At 39.5% G+C, this 18,151-nt stretch overlaps 1 protein-coding gene across 1 annotated transcript; it reads right to left on the reverse strand.

Annotated features, from left to right (window-relative positions):
- Window positions 1-180: 180 nt before the first annotated feature.
- On the reverse strand, window positions 181-17,883 carry LOC106594615 (myosin-7). Its single transcript, XM_045710572.2, has 38 exons — window positions 17,671-17,883; window positions 17,209-17,352; window positions 16,957-17,113; window positions 16,851-16,878; window positions 16,654-16,759; window positions 16,061-16,153; window positions 15,572-15,635; window positions 15,386-15,484; window positions 14,868-14,971; window positions 14,643-14,781; window positions 14,410-14,528; window positions 14,078-14,227; window positions 13,805-13,975; window positions 13,321-13,630; window positions 13,134-13,207; window positions 12,753-12,958; window positions 12,531-12,654; window positions 11,674-11,810; window positions 11,329-11,584; window positions 10,827-11,069; window positions 10,564-10,740; window positions 10,308-10,453; window positions 10,140-10,230; window positions 9,658-10,047; window positions 9,435-9,561; window positions 9,218-9,336; window positions 8,933-9,129; window positions 8,580-8,763; window positions 4,824-4,989; window positions 4,588-4,712; window positions 4,192-4,500; window positions 3,876-4,079; window positions 3,234-3,530; window positions 2,985-3,089; window positions 2,781-2,876; window positions 2,553-2,687; window positions 677-725; window positions 181-303 (listed from the first exon to the last, which is right to left on the reverse strand). Exons 1-37 carry the CDS (start codon window positions 17,869-17,871, stop codon window positions 705-707), a joined length of 5,814 nt encoding a protein of 1,937 aa, XP_045566528.1. The 5' UTR covers window positions 17,872-17,883; the 3' UTR covers window positions 181-303; window positions 677-704.
- Window positions 17,884-18,151: the final 268 nt, after the last annotated feature.

The raw sequence follows: 18,151 nt of genomic DNA on the forward strand, positions 1-18,151 counted from the left end.
ACTGGGCCAGGTGATTATTAGTCAATTTGAGATAAATAACCAATTTAGATTATGGGACATTAAATGTCCTTTTCTTTATGGAATTCCTGTTTGTATTGGAATCAACAACATCCTTGATGTCTATACCAGACATGGAAAACCTTTGGCATACAGGTAACATGTTACAAGCAATACACAGAGTGGCTATTTAAATTTACTTTATTCTTCTCATGTTGCATGGAGAATAAAGAAAGACTAAAGCACTACAATCAATAGATTTTCAGAAAGGTCCATCCGAGAGCTTCACTCTTCATAATGTCCTTTCTGTGACAAAGAAGATAAATAAAGGTTGAGAAAATTGTGTATTTTCAAAAAACATTCTTATGAAATACTGTTCTTCATGTAAATCTTACCATCAACTATTCCAATAAATCATTTATTAAAACATTTTTGCTTGCCATAGCAAAGGAAAGTGACCACTGAAACCAAGATATGCTTTTGAAATAATGTTTGTGAACAATAATCCAATTCATATTTGATCCTGTCTTATACAATATATAAAAAAAATATGTAATGAATAATAGTATGGCTGTTGGACATCAAATACTTACAAAGCGATTGAGGTAGAGGCTGTTGTCATACATGTGGGAATTTACAAATTATAACCAATATAATTAATCTGATTAAAAGAACTGACCTGGGAGCCGGCATCACAACTCTTGGCCTCACTCCTCATCCTTTCCTTTCTGTGACAGAGAAGATGGATGGATTATGAGAACATTTTAATTTTACTGTGTAAAGGAAAACATTTTATACTGCCATTTACTGGGTCCTTAAAATATATGAGTGGAAACTTCAACAGGTATGTATTATGGTACACTATGAACATCATGCTGTCCCATACAGATACTAAACATGTATCTGATTCTCTTTACTGTGTAATAGACAACACTAAGCTTTTACTAAATGTTTATTGGAGCAATAACGTCCAATTAAAGAATTCAATAAACACTCATATATTTTTCTCTTCAACTACAGTATTACAGAAATAAGTTACAACTGTTAAAGCTGTTTGCCGCACAGATTCAAGGAGTAATCTAAAACAATTCTAGATTTAGCCACAATTAATAGGGAACTCCTCTCAAAAATCATTATCAGCTATGTTGGTCCTAGCCTGAGGTATTGAAAAATAAATCCATGATGTCATTCTGACTATTGGCATTCAATCAAAATGTCCCTTGATCTTGTCCTGTATAGTTTTATAACACAATAGATGGCAGCAAATGAATAAACATACATTGTTATCAATTATGAATAACAATATATATATAATGATATTATGAATAGCACATTTAATGAATATGCCTTAAAGCTTTTCAAATTGGAGGCTTTTTTCATCTACAGTGCCTTGCGAAATTATTCATACCTCCTTGGATTTCTTCATGTTTTATTGTGTTACAAAGTGGGATTCAATCGGATTTAATTTACATTTGTTTGTCAACAATCTACTCAAAACACTCTGTGATGTCAGTGGAATATTTTTTTGTTGTTGATTAATACAAATTGGATAGCTAAAATATAGTCGTTGCATAAATATCCCGCCCCTTTGTTTAGGCTAGCCTAAATAAATTCAGGAGTAAAATTTGTCTTAACAAATCACATGGACTCACTTTGTGTGAAAAAGTGTTGAAATTATGTTTTTTATGACTAACCCTTCCTCTATCCCCCATACATACATCTGTAAGGTCCCTCAGTTAAGTATTGCATTTCAAGCACAGATTTAACTACAAAGACCAGGGAGCTTTTAGAAAGCCTCATAAAGAAGGGCAGTGATTGGTAGATGGTTAACAATAACAAATCAGACATTGAATATCTCTTTAACCTTAAGCATGGTCAAGTTAATCCACCTAGACACATCAAAGATGCAGTCGTCCTTCTGAACTGAGCTGCAGGACAGGAATGAAACAGCTCAGGGGTGTCACCATTTGGCCATTGGTGTTTTAAAAAAAGTTAGTGTTCAATGGCTGTGAAGGGAAAAAACTGACGATGGATCAACAACATTGTAGTGACTCCACAATAATGACTTAAAAGAAAAATACAAATATACAGAATAAAATTAATACTACAAAACAAAACACAGCAAAGGAATATACTTTTTGGCTTAACTTGGCCTAAAATTGCTGCCTAGCCATGATCCCCAACATCTTGACAGAACTTGAATAATTAGGAACATAATAATGGGCTGATATAACACAATCCAGGTGTGTAAAGCGCTTAAAGACTTACCCAAGATTTACCCAGCTGTAATCGCTGCCAAAGATTTATTGACTTTGGGAGATGAACTCTTCAATTTCTATTCATCTTTGACATTACAGAGTATGTGTAGATTGTATGTGTATTTTGTGCAGATTGTTGACAAAAATGCAGTTGTTAAATGCACTTTGTAATACAACAAAATGTGAAGAAATCCAAGGGGTATGATTATTTTGCAAGGCACTGTACATTGGGACACTGCAGTATAAGGGAAGTCTGCAAATTATCCTTTAGGATTCTTAAAAAGTTACTTTACTGACCTTGGAGCCGGCATCACGACTCTTGGCTCTCATCTTGTTGACCTGAGACTCAGCAATATCAGCCCTCTCCTCTGCCTCATCCAGTTCATGCTGAATCTTACGGAACTTGCCCAAATTGGAATTGGCTTGTTCCTCCTGTGAACATTTTTAAATATGATTTAAGTTTCTAGCAAACAAAATAATTAGAGAATTACAGATGCATCAGTTAGATGATAGAAGGTTACTTACAGCCTCCTCTGAAGTTCTCTTGTAGGATTTGACCTTCAGCTGCAGTTTGTCCACCAGGTCCTGCAGGCGGCTCAAATTCTTACGGTCTTCTTCAGTCTGCACACAAAAAGAAGGGGCAAAAAAAGAGTCATACTGGAGATATATCTTACATTTCATTCTGAGCATGTTAATGTAATTGTGCATTGTCAAGTTAAAACAATGTACCTGGTATGTGAGCTCTTTGACGCGTCTCTCATATTTACGGACTCCTTTCACAGAATCACTGCTCCTCCTTTGCTCCACTTCCACTTCAGTCTCTAGCTCTCTCACCTAGAAAGATATGATCATTGTTAACACACCATTTACAATTACTTTGTTAGTCACCACTACTTTCAATATTGAAGCTAGAAATATGACTAGAAATATGAAATGTGACATTGAATTAATCGATGAGAATGTAGCTTAGACACTTACTCTGGCCTCCAGCTTCTGGATCTGCTTCTTGCCACCCTTCATGGCGATTTGTTCAGCTTCATCCAGGCGGTGCTGCAGGTCCTTGATGGTCTGCTCCATGTTCTTTTTCATGCGCTCCAGGTGAGCACTGGTGTCCTGCTCCTTCTTCAGCTCCTCTGCCATCATGGCAGCATCAGTAATGGCCTTCTTGGCCTTTTCCTCAGCATTTCTGCACTCCTGCACAGCCTCCTCCACTTCATTCTGAAGCTGGGATGTGTCGCCCTCTAGCTTCTTCTTCTGGCTCAGCAGGCTGGTGTTCTACACATATATTTGACAAATTATGTTTATATTACCTCTGCGTACCTCAGGTAGCAGACTTTTAAAGATGGAATCCATAGTAGGGGAAACAGCGGCACTGTCTGTCCAACCGCCTTTCTTATTGTTTTTGTTTTGTTGACAAAGCAGAGGTGAGGAGTGTCACACAACATGGTACAGTACATTTTCTGCTGTTTTATCGTGCTTGCAATGATGTCCAAAGGGAAAAAACGGTGTTTTTCATTTGCAGTAACTTCTTTGTTGTTGTAATATCGCAAACAGACATGTCCGTTTCACCATTAAGGACTCCATCTTTAAGGAGAACACTGTTCTATATTACTGTCTTACCTGTGAGTGGAGCAGCTGAACTCTCTCACTAACATCCAGCAGTTCCTGCTCAGCCAGTTTGCGGCCTCTCTCAGTCTGCTCCACCAGGGCTCTCAGCTCATCCAGTTCAGCCTGCATCAGGTTGTTGCGTCTCTCCACAATGGCAATGTTCTCCTTCAGGTCATCATTGCTACGAAGTGCATCATCCAGCTGCAGTTGAGAATCCTGTAGAGAGAATTACTGATTTGACTATATTTATTGTATTGTTTCACAGTGTGCTTTGACTTTTTCTGAATGCACAAGCAATGCTTTTAATTCAATGGTGTGGAAGTAATACCTTCAGATGGGAATGGAGACCCTTAAGTTGCTTCTGGGCCTCGGATGCCTGCCTGTTGGCCTGGCTGAGCTGGATCTCCATCTCATTGAGATCTCCCTCCATCTTCTTCTTCAGCCTGAGAGCTTCATTCCTGCTGCGAGTCTCTGACTCCAGGGAGCTTTGCAGGGTATCCACAACTCTCTGCTGGTTCCTCTTATTCATCTCCATTTCCTCATCCTTCTCCACCAGCTTCCGTTCAATGTCAGCTTTTACCTGATTGAACTCCAGCTGAGCTCTCATGATCTTTCCCTCCTCATGCTCTAGGGAGGCCTATGAGAACACATCCACCCATTGTTTGTAAAATCGTAAAATAAAATGTTGGTACTTTCACTATCTGTAAATGTTTTCTGTTCTCACCTCAGCTTCCTCTAGAGCAGACTGTAACTCAGCCTTCTCCTGCTCCAGCTGTTTACGGATCTTCTCCAGCTCATGGATGCTCTTTCCTCCTTCACCAAGCTGCTCAGTCAGGTCAGAAATTTCCTCTGTGGAAAAATGTAGTTGTACATCAGAATATTTTTGGGATATCTGATCTCTATAACATATCAATGTTTTATTGACTAAGTTATATAGGCCATTAGTTCTTATGCTCTGACCTTGGAGGTTCTTGTTCTCCCTCTTCATGGTCTCAAGGTGATCCAGAGACTCCTCATAAGAGTTCTTGAGTTTGAAGAGCTCAGTGCTGAGAGATCTGGCCTCTTTCTGGGAGCTCTCCAGCTCAGTCTGAGATTCCTCAAACTTCTGCTTCCAGTCAGCCAGGACCTGAAAATCATACAGGTATTTTAGGTAGTTTGAATGCAGTGTATGATTAAGATGAGATGTACTTTATTTTCCAATAACTTACAGAGAACGAAAATGTGTCTTTATGCTAACAAGCCAACTCCTTGAGACACACAGTGTCCGGAAGCAATGGGTCAGGGGGTAAAGTGCCTTGCTCAAGGCCACGACGGCAGGTGATGGTAGGATGTAGGATGATGCCAGGAACTCTACGGTTTCCAGCTCACTCCGCACCAGGCTTTCCGGTCTGAGGTTGCTAGCTAGATTTTCTAACCACTCGACCAGTGGTTCCCAACCTTTTTTGAACCATGTCACACTTTGATGGGATAAAAAATTCTGCAGCCTCCCAAGTGGCGCAGCGGTCTAAGGCACTGCATCGCAGTGTTATGTGGCATCACTACAGCCTGTAGTGACTGGGAGTCCCATAAGGCGGCACATAATTGGCCCAGTGTCAGGGGAGGGTTTGACCGGGGGGCTTTACTGGGCTCATCGCGATCTATCGACTCCTTGTGGCGGGCTGAGCGCCTGCAGGCTGACTACAGTCGTCAGTTGAATGGTGTTTCCTCCGACACATTGCTGCTGCTGGTTTCCGGGTTAAGCGAGCGGGTGTTAAGGAGCGTTGTTTGCGGATCATGTTTCGGAGGACGCATGACTCAACCCCTGTCTCTCCCGAGCCCGTTGGGGAGTTGCAGCGATGAGACAAGATCGCAATTGGATATCACAAAATTGGGGAGAAAAAGGGGGTAAAAATATATGTATACTGTATATAAAATCTGCAGCACAACAAAAATTATCCAATTTATTTATTTTGTGGTATTGACCTCCATCTGATCCATATTGCTAATCATCTATTTTCAATGACAAAGGTTTTTATAGATGAAATTGTGTTTATTTGATCTATTTTCATAGTCCCTTACTCATTATGATTAATTTGGAAGTACCCCTTTAAGAGCTTCCCGTGAATCCATGCTATAAATATTTTGTTTTCCTCTGTACATTAGGTCTTTAGATTAAAATAGGTTTGGGTGAGAGAAGACCGGTTTTTCTGCATTGTAAAGGTGCAACCACGGACACAAAACTATGCTCTGCCTTTTTCTATGGCAGAGGCTATGATACACAGCTAAGCATAATCAGACTTGCCTTTGCTAATGGTTTCTCACAAGGTGAAGTAAAATTATACAAATGACTTTGAAAATGGATTCAATTGAGATTATTTTTGTAATTGGCCTAAACACAATACCCCGTACTGTCAAAGTGTTATTAGGTTCCTCAAAATCTTTACAATACAAATTGATTAAAAATGAAAAGTTGAAATGTCTTGGGTCAATAAGTATTCAACACTTTGTTATGGCAAGCCAAATAAATTCAGGAGTAAAAATGTGTATAACAAGTCACATAATAAGTTGCATGGAATTACTCTGTGTGCAATAATAGTGTTTAACAGGATTTAACAGGACTACCTCATCTCTGTACCCAACACATACAATTATCTGTAAGGTCTCTCAGTCAATTTCAAACAGATTCAACCACAAAGACCAGGGAGGTTTTCCAATTCCTCGCAAACAAGGGCACCTATTGGTAGATGGTTAAAAAAAAAGTAGACAGAATATCTCTTTGAGCATGGTGAAGTTATTAATTACACTTTGGATTGTGTATCAATACACCCAGTCACTACAAAGATACAGACATCCTTCCTAACTCAGTTGCCTGAGAGGAAGGAAACCGCTAAGGGATTTCACCATGAGGCCAATGGTGACTTTAAAACAGTCACAGAGTTTAATGGCTGTAATAGGAGAAAACTGACAATGGATCAACAACATTGTACTTACTCCAGAATACTAACCTAATTGGCAGAGTGAAAAGAAGGAAGCCTGTACAGAAAAAAACAATCCAAAACATGCATGCTGTTTGCAACAAGGCACTAAAGTAATACTGCCAAAAATGTGGCAAAGTAATTTTTGTCCTGAATACAAAGTGTTATTTTTGGGGCAAATCCAATAGAACACAGTACCACTCTCCATATTTCAAGCATAGTGGTGGCTGCATCATGTAATGGATATGCTTATAATCATTAAGGACTGGGGAGTTTTTGGGGGATAAAAAAGAAACGGATTGGAACGAAGTACAGGCAAAATCCTAGAGGAAGATGAATTCACCTTTCAGCAGGAAAATAAAACACAAAGCCAAATCTACAAGACATTGAATGTTCCAGAGTGGCCAAGTTACAGTTTTGACTTAAATCTACTTGGAAAATCTATAGCAAGACCTGAAAATGGTTGTCTCACAGTGATCAACAACAAATTGACAGTGCTTGAAGAATTTTGAAAACAGTAATGGGCAAATGTTGCACATTCCAGGTGTGGAAAGCTCTTAGACTTCTACAAAGTATTGACTCAGGGGTCTGAATACTTATTTAAAGGAGATATTTCTGTATTTCATTTTCAATAAATTTGCTAACATTTATAAAATCAAGTTTTCACTTTGTTATTAGACAGTGTGTTGAAGAAGGTGCAACATCACCTCTTCAACCATAAAATTTGTCTTGGCCCCTAAGACCCTCACAATCTTTTATAGATGCACAATTGAGAGCATCCTGTCGGCCTGTATCACTGCCTGGTACGGCAACTACACCACCCGCAACCGCAGGGCTCTCCAGAAGGTAGTGCGGTCTGCCCAACGCATCACCGGGGACACACCGCCTGCCCTCCAGGACCCCTATAGCACCCGATGTCACAGGAAGGTCAAAAATATCATCAAGGACGTCAACCACCCGAGCCACGGCCTGTTCACCCTGCTATCATCCAGAAAGCAAGGTCAGTACAGGTGCATCAAAGCTGGGACCGAGAGACTGAAAAACAGCTTCTATCTCAAGGCCATCAGACTGTTAATTAGCCATCACTAGCCGGCTACCACCCGATTACTCAACCCTGCACCTTAGAGGCTACTGCCCTATATACATAGACATGGAATCACTGGTCACTTTAATAATGGAACACTAGTCACTTTAATAATGTTTACATACTGCTTTACTCATTTCATATGTATATACTGTATTCTATTCTACTGTATTTGAGTCAATGCCATGCTGACATTGTTCATCCTAATATTTATATATTTCTTAATTCCATTATTTTACTTTTAGATTTGTGTGTATTGTTGTGAATTGTCAGATATTACTGCAATGTCGGAGCTAGGAACATTAGCATTTCGCTACACCCGCAATAACATCTGCTAAATATGTGTATGTGACCAATGAAATTTGATTTGATTTGAAGTTTTCCCTTTGTTATTATGGGGTATTGTGTGTAGATGGGTGAGAAAAAAAAATCGAATTCATCCATTTTGAATTCAGGCTGTAACACAACTAAATGTGGAATGAGTCAAGGGGTATGAATACTTTCTGGAAGCACTGTACTCCCAAATCAAAATTCCATGTGTATTCCAAAGGACACGTTTATAAGTGAGTGTTCCAAAATCTTACCAGTCAAAAACCACTGCACAAGGTTACCTGCCACCCCTAATGTACTATAATTAAGGCTAATAGGACTTGTGTATTCCATATGTTTTTTTCTTACCTTGTCAAAGTTCCTTTGCTTCTTGTCCAGAGAGGCAGCAGCTGCATTAGATCTCTCCACATCCACCATGAGATCTTCAATCTCATTCTGGAGTCTGTGTTTTGTCTTCTCCAGGGATGAACATTTAGCATTTACAGCTTCCACAGCTTCCTCTGCATCCTGCAGACGCTGAGCCAGCTTCTTCCTAGATTGACATACAGTAGATGAGAAACACATTTCAAAACAGTTGTTTAATATATAACGGTTGTATAACAGGTAATCCATGTATTATTCATCATGTACATTTGTGTATCGCTCTTTCAGCCAAGGTTCAATAGCCTGAGAAGTAAGAGGAAGTAATAAAACATCCTTACTTTGCGTCCTCAAGCTCCTCAGTCTTCTGGATGGCATCAGTTTCATACTTGGTTCTCCACTGAGCCACCTCAGCATTAGCCTTGGACATGCCACGCTGCAGCTCAGACTTGGCCTCCTGCTCCTCCTCATACTGCTCCCTCAACAGATCTGAGTCATGGCGTGCAGACTGCACTGCATGGGCAAGCGCGTTCTTTGCCTGGTAAGGAAATTTAAAAAACGATCTGTAATTATGCCTGAAGATAAATGTAGTTGGATAAGGGACTCTGCATTCTTTGTCTAAATACCTTGACTTCCTCCTCCAATTGTCTCTTGAGGTCTTCAATCTGCTGAACGTTGGATTGCTTACCTCTGGTCAGTTGAGAGACCAGAGAGTCCTTCTCCTCCAACTGTCTAGCAAGTTCACCTGTTTTCATGCAATTCAAATTATTTTAAATTACATTACTTAATCTGGTTATTTTTTGTGGGTGTTCATGTGGATGTCCAGGTTTTTTGTTAATATACCATTCTCAGTTTGAAGCTTTGCTTTCTGCATGGTGAAATCATTGATGGATCGCTGTCTTTCCTCAGCTTTCGTCCTGTATTCACTCATCTGGTCCTCTAGAGTGCGGCACATTTTCTCGAAGTTTGTCTTAAAACAGATTTTTTTTAATGACAGAACAGCAACACTAGACAGCAACACAAGAAAAAGCATATATTTTATAGATTGCTCAATGATACCACATACTTTGGACTTGACAATCTGCTCCATGTTGGAGACCACATCATCCAGCTCCAGCCTGAGCTCACTCTTCTCCTTCTCCAGCTTCTGCTTCACTCTCTGAAGGTTGTCAATCTGTTCTCCCAGGTCAGCTACACTGTCAGCATTTTTCTTCCTCAGAGTGGCAGCTGTAGCCTCATGCTGCAGAGTAGCCTCTTCAAGGTCTCTGCGCACCTTCTGGAACTCAGCCTCCCTCTTCTTGTTCATCTCAATCTGGGCAGCAGTGGCTCCACCAGCCTCCTCCAGCCTCTCACTGATCTCTTCTAGCTCTCTGGCCAAGTCTGCCCTCTGTTTCTCCACCTTGGCACGGGCAGCTCTTTCAGCCTCCAGCTCTTCCTCCAGCTCCTCAATGCGGGCCTGAAATGGTAGGAATTCAAATGTTCTGGTATGATCAGAACATAAGCATTTGTAACAGAAAGATTCCCTTTTCAACGATGCTATTGAAATACCTGCAGCTCCTTCAGTTTCTTCTGAAGCTGGGCACTCATGGCCTGCTCATCCTCAATCTTGCTGTTGAGTTGGCTCATCTCAAAGTCCTTTCTGTTGAGATGAATATGCATTTTTAGTGTTTTCTATTGAATAATACTTTGTTAGCATATTTTGATCTCTGATCTTACTTCTTCATTCTCTCCTCCATCTGCTGCTTGTCATTCTCCAGGTCCATTAGACTCTCCTGGGTCAACTTCAAGTCTCCCTCCAGCTTTCTCTTGGCTCTCTCTAGGTCCATTCTCACCTTCTTCTCTTGCTCCAGAGACCCTTCAAGCTGATAAAACATATATTGAACAATATTCAGAGTAACCAATTTACTGTAGCCAATGTTTTTGATATAACTGATTTTGCTGTAATTTTTATGAATTCCTATTTGATACTCACATCATCAACTTGCTGTTCCAGTTTGGCTTTGGCTTTGGTCAGCGTGTTGACTTTGTCCTCCTCACTCTGCAGATCATCCAACGTTTGCTGATGAGCCTCCTGCAGAGCCTTCTTCTCCTTGGTCAGCTTGGCAATGATTTCGTCCAGAGCTGCCATCTCCTCAGTCAGGTTTTTAACCTAAGGAAACAGAACGTTGTCATTACACTTCCTCCAAACTTATTAATTTGAGTTTTAACAACACAGTAATAAAGAAAAGTGTTTACCTTGTTCTCTGTGGCATGCTTTTCCTTCTCCACTTTAGCCAGAGTGAGCTCCAGATCATCAATGTCCTTCTTGAGTTCTGAGCACTCATCCTCCAGCTTCCTCTTCTTAGCAGTTAGCTCTGAATTCATCTCCTCCTCATCCTCCAGTCTTTCTGTCAGCTCTTTGGCTTTGGCCTCAAGCTGGATTTTGCTTTTGATCAGACCTTCACATCTCTCTTCAGCATCAACAATAGTGTCTTCTTGCTGTCAATGTGTCAATATATTGTAAGTATGTCATATTCTCCAATGCTCAGAAGTTTGTTTGGAGGAAAAATATTTGGACGCTACAAATGATTGACAAATGCTCCACTGATTGTACGTATCTATTTAGAAAATCATGTCTCTTTTCTCTCTGTTTTTCTATTTCTCTTGTTAGCTCTTAGCTAAAAGCTAACTATTAAGGCCATTTTGACCAAAGATGTGACTGCAGCAAAGTAACTGTAGTGCAGTTAAAGTTACTCACAGTTTGGACAGCGAGCTGCAGGTCATTCTTCTCTTGGAGAAGGGAGACCATCTTCTCTTCCAGCTCCTTTCTACGGGCTTCAGATTTAGCATAAGCCTCTTTAAGCTTCAGGAATTCTTCCTTCATGTTGGCCATCTCCTTCTCAGTCTCTGCTGACTTCAGCAGAGGTTTGATCTTGAAGAACAGCTTCATCCAGGGCCAATTCTTGACACCCATGAAGGCACGAATGTTCCATTGGATCACAAGCAAGGCATCCCTGCAACATTTTAATAAAATATGGTTAATACAATCGTTCCTCACCCCTAACATATCCTCTGCAAAATTTTAAGCTAATCTAATTTCTACCTGCGGTCAACCATTTTCTGGAACTCAATTCTAGCAAGTAGACCACGTGATCTGGCCTGGAATGCAGTGATGATAAGAGCGAGACGATCATCTCTCATCTCCTCAAGTAGACCCAGGAGACCAGCCTTGAAGAACACCTGAAGATACACAAAGGTCATATTGTGGTGCTTGGATCGTCTTGTATTTGGTGGGATTGTATTTTTCTGACAGTTGACTATAAATAATTTGAATGTGGTATCCCCCAGATTTACAAAACGTCGCAGTCATGATAAGATTGCTGATTTCTTGCTTCTGTATGGAGCAATTGATTTTATAACTTCAAACCCAGCATGTTGACCAAGAGTTACTAAATTTGGCAAGGTCCATCTCAAACAGTTTAGCCATTATGCTTTTAACTGCTTACTGTAGATCTAGATCTACTACACTGTGGCCCTATATCAAGTATAAATGTGTATTTCTTGACTGGACCCATTTGCCCAAGAAACAGATGACATGATATAAGCATTATCAGTTGTATATTAGCAGTTATTTCAAGAGTGATTAATGGCCAACAAGCTGCATAATCCATAAACTAAAAGTAAAGCTATCATGCATGTTAAAATAATTATAGATTTCAACAACCATATTAATAGATTTATTTTTATAAATAAAGTTTTGTCCGAAAATGCTGTTTGAGGTCCTCTCCTTAGTAGGTGATATCAAGAGTTCAGCTTGTGAGAGAAGAGGAAGCTCAGGATAATTGACGATTTTAACACTAGAATTATCATTTGGATGAGAGTTCAAGTGGATATTTCTGAGTCGTATGTGGTAAATTCCCACTTCCCACTTGGTTACGAACACACAATTAGAGAATTTACCTTAGTGTGTCCTAATCTGTACTGGGTGTGGTCAATATCCAGAGAGCCCAGCAGTTTTTCTGATGCCTTCATGTTGTCCATGAACTGGCCCTCAGGGATAGCTTTTGGATTGAGGATGCGGTATCTGAATTTAAATTAGAAAACAATAATCTTCAAAAATGGAACACCTGAATAGGTAAACAGTTGAATTTATTTTGATAAGGAAATGAATAATTATTTTACCTTTGTTTGAAGTCAGCATACAGGATTCTGTTGGGGAAGCCCTTTCTGCAGATCCTGATGCCTTCCAGCACACCGTTACAGCGCAGCTGGTGCATGACCAGAGGATTCTCCATGGCCCCAGGAGTCTTGGTCTCATTGGGGATGATGCAACGCACAAAGTGGGGGTGAGTAGACCTCAAGTTGGTCATGAGTTTACCCAAGTTCTCCTGTGAGTATGACAAATGTAGAATTTTACATCGGTGAATGAGTCTCCAAGTACCTCACGGTTCACCACAGCATTTAATGCTAACATGCCAATCCACAACATACTGACATCTCAAGTATAGTGCAAATATAATACATTTGTTAATCATACATATGTTTATTTAAGCTCAGATTTACCCTGTGCAATGCAGACACAGTCTGGAAGGAAGAGCCTTTCTTCTTTTTTCCTCCAGCCGCTTTTTCTTCAGGTGCTGTATGATAATGAAATAACTATTCAAATATACTATTATTACTACTATGATATACTGTGGATTGTTATTTATTTGAGTGTGTTGTAGTCTTTGCAGATATGAACACATAGTACCTCCTTCTGCACCAGCATAGTTTGCAAAGAGGTTGGCCAGGAACTTAAGACTTGACTTCTGGAACAGTGCGACCACAGTCTCATTCAGAGGATCCTTGTTCTTCACCAGCCAGTTACCAATGTTGTAGTCAACAATGCCAGCATAGTGAACCATGGAGAAATGGGCCTCTGGTTTACCCTTAACAATCCTAGGCTTCTGGAAGCATGCATTTTTGCCGAGATGCGTATCATACAGCTTAGCTTTGAATGTATTATCACTGGCCTTAGGGAACATGCACTCCTCTTCAAGGATGGACATGATACCCATGGGCTGGTGGAAGGAATGAATGAAAATACATTTATGTTAAGGGAAAAGCATTGTGAATAAATATCAGAATAATTTGTCATTGAAGCACATTTATGAAGACTGTCCTTGTAATATTTGAAATCTCAAAGATGACTTAATATTCATCATATAAACTACTGCACAACTGAAGACACTAACCCTTTCAATGAGGTCAATGCAGGCAGCCAAGTCCATGCCAAAGTCAATGAACTCCCAGACAATTCCCTCTTTCTTATACTCTTCCTGCTCCAGCACAAACATGTGGTGGTTGAAGAACTGCTGCAGCTTCTCATTAGTGAAGTTGATGCACAGCTGCTCAAATGTGTTGAACTGGAATAGAAGTTCACAGTTACTTTATCTTGTCAGCTGTAATGTTCTAGATGAATCATTTTATGATGTGTGCTTTTTATCAAATTTACATCAAACACTCACCTCAAAGATCTCAAAGCCAGCAATGTCCAGCACACCAATGTAATGCTGGCGAGCATTCTTAGTGTCCAGAGTAAGATTGATTCTTATCACCATCCAAAGGAACATGTTCTCGTAAATTTTCTTTGCCAGTGCACCAACAGCGTAGTACACCTACAAAATATTGAGAGAAGAAAATACCTCAACATAAACACAAAGGAGAGTTTCCAAGACACCGATCGGCCTAGTCCTTGACCAAAAAAGCATGTTCAACCGGGAATTACAGGTATGAACATCTTAGCAACTTTATAGACAAGTTTCATGCTCAATATCATGACATTTTTTGGGAGACTCACCTGGTTGACATTCTGACCTTTGGTGACCCACTCATTTCCAACCTTGACCCTTGGGTTACACAAGCCCTTGACTAGGTCAGCAGAGTTGAGGCACATCAGATATGCAGCTTTGTCAAGATCTAGAAAGGCAAAGTTTTATGATTGGAAGAGGCAATCTAACTGATTTTAGATTTTATGATTTTTCAGATACTACTGCATATTGAAGTGAAAGGTTTTAAATCTTCAGCACTCACCCTCAGTGCCATCTGCCTCTGCTTGCTCCTCCCGCTGCTTATTCTTGAACTTCATGTTGCCGTAGTGCATGATGGCACCAACCAACTTATACATGCCATTCTTCTCCTCTTGGGAGAAGCCCAGCACATCAAAGGCATCCTAGTCCCAAATTAAAGGTAATTGTTTTGCATTGGAGAAGGGGTTGGAATGTTATTGCATATACAGTATATAGATATATTACTCACATCAGTAGCCATTAGCTCATCTGAATCATTAATGGAGGTTACAGCAATCTCTCCTTGGGAGATGAAGGCATAGTCATAGGGATTGCTGGTGATGAGTAGCATCTCTGAAATGGAATTGAACAGCTCAGTTTATTTCTGTTGATGGTGTGGTATAGGTCATAACATAATATAATCCGTTTTTGGATTGGGGTCAATTAGAAAATTGGCATTGTTTTTAAAACAGGTCATTTTATAAATAAACAGGTCAACAAATTAGCCCTAATCAAGTTTCAAAAACTGCAGCTGGAGATTGTTTTGTGTGTATTGAGTATTAGTGTTGTGTGCTTAAAAATCATTTCAATAATTGCACCTTTCTCGTGGACAACGAAAATATTAAAAATCACACTATATTGTTTTGTGAGGACACTGCCTGGGCTGCCTGTGCTGCACCATTAGAATTTCATTGGATTTCATCAGAAATGTTCAGTTTAATCCAGAATTGACCTCAACCCTATTCAGTTTCATGTTTCAATACTCACCCAGCAGTTCTGGTTTCTGTTGTGACAGGATCTGGTAGAAGATGTGGTAGTCTCTCTCAGCCTTGAGCTGGAAAGTTACACGTGACTTCTCCAGAAGATCTGATCAGTATGGAAAGTGCTTTTGATATGAATGTTTCCTGTCAAAGAGATCTGTTCAAGCCTGGGCATATTGAGCATTGTACTCACAAGTCTCAATGTCAGCAGATGAAAGCTTCCCAGTGACTCCAAAATGAATTCGGATGAATTTACCCTGTAAGTTATTGTCAAAGCAGAAATGAATAAGCACATTACATCTGGGTTCAAGTAGTATTTGTTTTCTTTTTGAATACCTTGTGTGCGGATAATTGAGCTTGCATGGTGTAATGGAACTGATGGAATACTCCTACAAGTTTAAAATCCCACCTATCTGTTTCTCTAGGCAAACTCAATCAAACACTGAAAGTATTTAAAGGAAAACAAATAATATTTAAACCCAGCTTTGTTGCACACATACAGTCCCAAAAGGGAAGATTAGCTGATGACCTGAGGAAGATTAGCTGAAGTCATGACATCAACAAATGATATCCTAATAAAATCCAGATCCTAATCAAATTCAAACACAGAAGATAACAGATAAGACGAACATGTATGATAAGATTTAAATGATATTTGACTGCAAACAAAGACCGAACGTACAAATCGGGAGGAGTTGTCATTCCTGATGGTCTTGGCATTACCAAAAGCCTCCAGGGCAGGATTGGCCTGGATGATTTGATCCTCCAGGGTACCCTACAAACCAACAACCACACAGTGTTAATATGCTGCAGTAAAGATCTGTATGAAATATTTGGTTAACACATTCAGCCATGAAAAATGTTGCAGGCGTGGCAAATGGTGCAGTTTTAGAGTTTCAAAGCAAAAATTCTGCAATTCTATACATTTTGCCATGCGGCTGAGAATATTATTTTAATTTTAAAGTTAATTTCCTTCAATAATTCTACACGTTATGCCATGGCTCATACCTTGTTCTTATGCAATCTGAGTGACTCAACCATTATAACATTTTGGGAATTTTAAATTCTCCCTGACTGTTTAATTTTTAATTGAGTGATTATTAGTTCTCAAAGATGATCTTATTTAAAATATTTTGATCCTTTATCTTTTCTATATACTTATCTGGTTTTAGTCGTTTAAGTTTACACTGAAAATGTAATTACCATCCCCACATTTTTTTCAAAAAAGTATTATTAATATTAAAAAGTATATAAATGTTTTGTATTCTATTTGACCTTTTTTTCATCAGATGCACTTTTCTTTCCGCTAACAGCAGCAATGCTGGCGAAATACTGGATGACTCTCTTGGTGTTAACAGTCTTTCCAGCACCGGATTCTCCACTGGAATTGAACATACAAATCTTAATGTCTCAGGATTTCTCTTCATTTTAAATAGCCTCAAATCAATACAGCATTGGGTTGATGTACTTACGTGATAAGGACAGACTGATTTTCCCTGTCTGTTGAAAAACAGACAGTAAATTTGTCATTTTCAAATGTAATTTTTCATGTCAATGAATAGGAAAGTTATATTTTACCTGACAACATGTACTGGTAGGCATTGTCAGAAATGGAGAAGATGTGAGGTGGAGCTTCACTCCTCTTCTTGCCTCTGTATGCATTGACAACAGACTGATCGTACACTGGCAGCCACTTGTATGGGTTGACAGTGACACAGAACAGCCCTGAGTAGGTCTGTGGAAAACGATGGGGATGCCGTAGATTTAGTTTCCTTAATTTGAATTAATATTTGATTTAATGGAGATATTAGCAGACAGGTCATTACTTACATAGATCATCCAGGCTGCGTAACGCTCTTTGAGGTTAAACAGCACAGCGGGCTCGTGCAGGAAGGTGAACATCGCCATGTCCTCAATTTTATCAAACTTTGGCGGGTTTTGGGGGTGGACGTCGTCCTCCTTCACAGTAACAGTCTGAAAGAAGAGCAAATTAAATTGTTTTGTTACATTTTTAAGGTGTAGAGACAAATCCTAACTTGAGATTGATTACACACAGTGTTGAATTTTCGCAAATTATACATTTACATGTAATGCCTAATTTGCATGAAAGTTATAGATGTTAGGATTCTGCTTTTTTAATTTTCTCTTGTGAGAATAATTTTAATGGTAAACATTAAAAGCACATAACTCAATTCAGTTGATAATTAATAGTTCATCAATCATAGAGTTATCATAGTAGAAAAATGTATTATCTTATGATTTTCCAGAAATGTTTTTCACCAAAATATTTACCTTTCCAAACTCAGTTTCAGCGGTGACTTTAGCTCCATCTCTGCTGGTGATTGTGGCCTTGACGTATTCAACCTCAGGGTCAGGCACATAGCACTCTCTCTTTATGTCAAAGGGTCTAGTCTGGCATTCCATTCGCTCCTTGTCTGACTTACGCAGATAGGACGCTGCGGCACCAAACTCTGCCATCAAACTGTCCCCCATTTTTAATTCTGTAAAGGCTGGAACAGAGCATTGAATACATACAGTATGTACATATTACGTACAGTACAAGGTGCAGACCCAAACACTGCCATCAACGCGGACCCCATTCTTAAATCTATGCAGGTATGTGTGTATCTATTATTATTAGGTTCAATTATCAATTACATTTATTTCAGTCAAATGTATTTATAAAGCCCTTTTACATGAGCCGATGTCACAAAGTGTTATACAGAAACCCAGCCGAAAACCCCAAACCGCAAGCAATGCATATGTAGAAGCA

This window comes from Salmo salar, chromosome 29, assembly GCF_965601325.2.
Source record: "Salmo salar chromosome 29, fSalSal1, whole genome shotgun sequence".
Classification (NCBI taxonomy): domain Eukaryota; kingdom Metazoa; phylum Chordata; class Actinopteri; order Salmoniformes; family Salmonidae; genus Salmo; species Salmo salar.

Bases quoted from the DNA above. Each gene is read 5' to 3' on its own strand.
- LOC106594615 (XM_045710572.2), bottom strand. From the start codon at position 17,871: ATGGGGGACAGTTTGATGGCAGAGTTTGGTGCCGCAGCGTCCTATCTG. The intron at 10,231-10,307 runs GTAAGATCAGAG...TCATCTCAACAG, and splicing joins ATGGAGGAGAGAATGAAGAA to AAAGGACTTTGAGATGAGCC. The intron at 4,080-4,191 runs GTATTACTTCCA...TTCTCTCTACAG, and splicing joins GTCTCCATTCCCATCTGAAG to GATTCTCAACTGCAGCTGGA.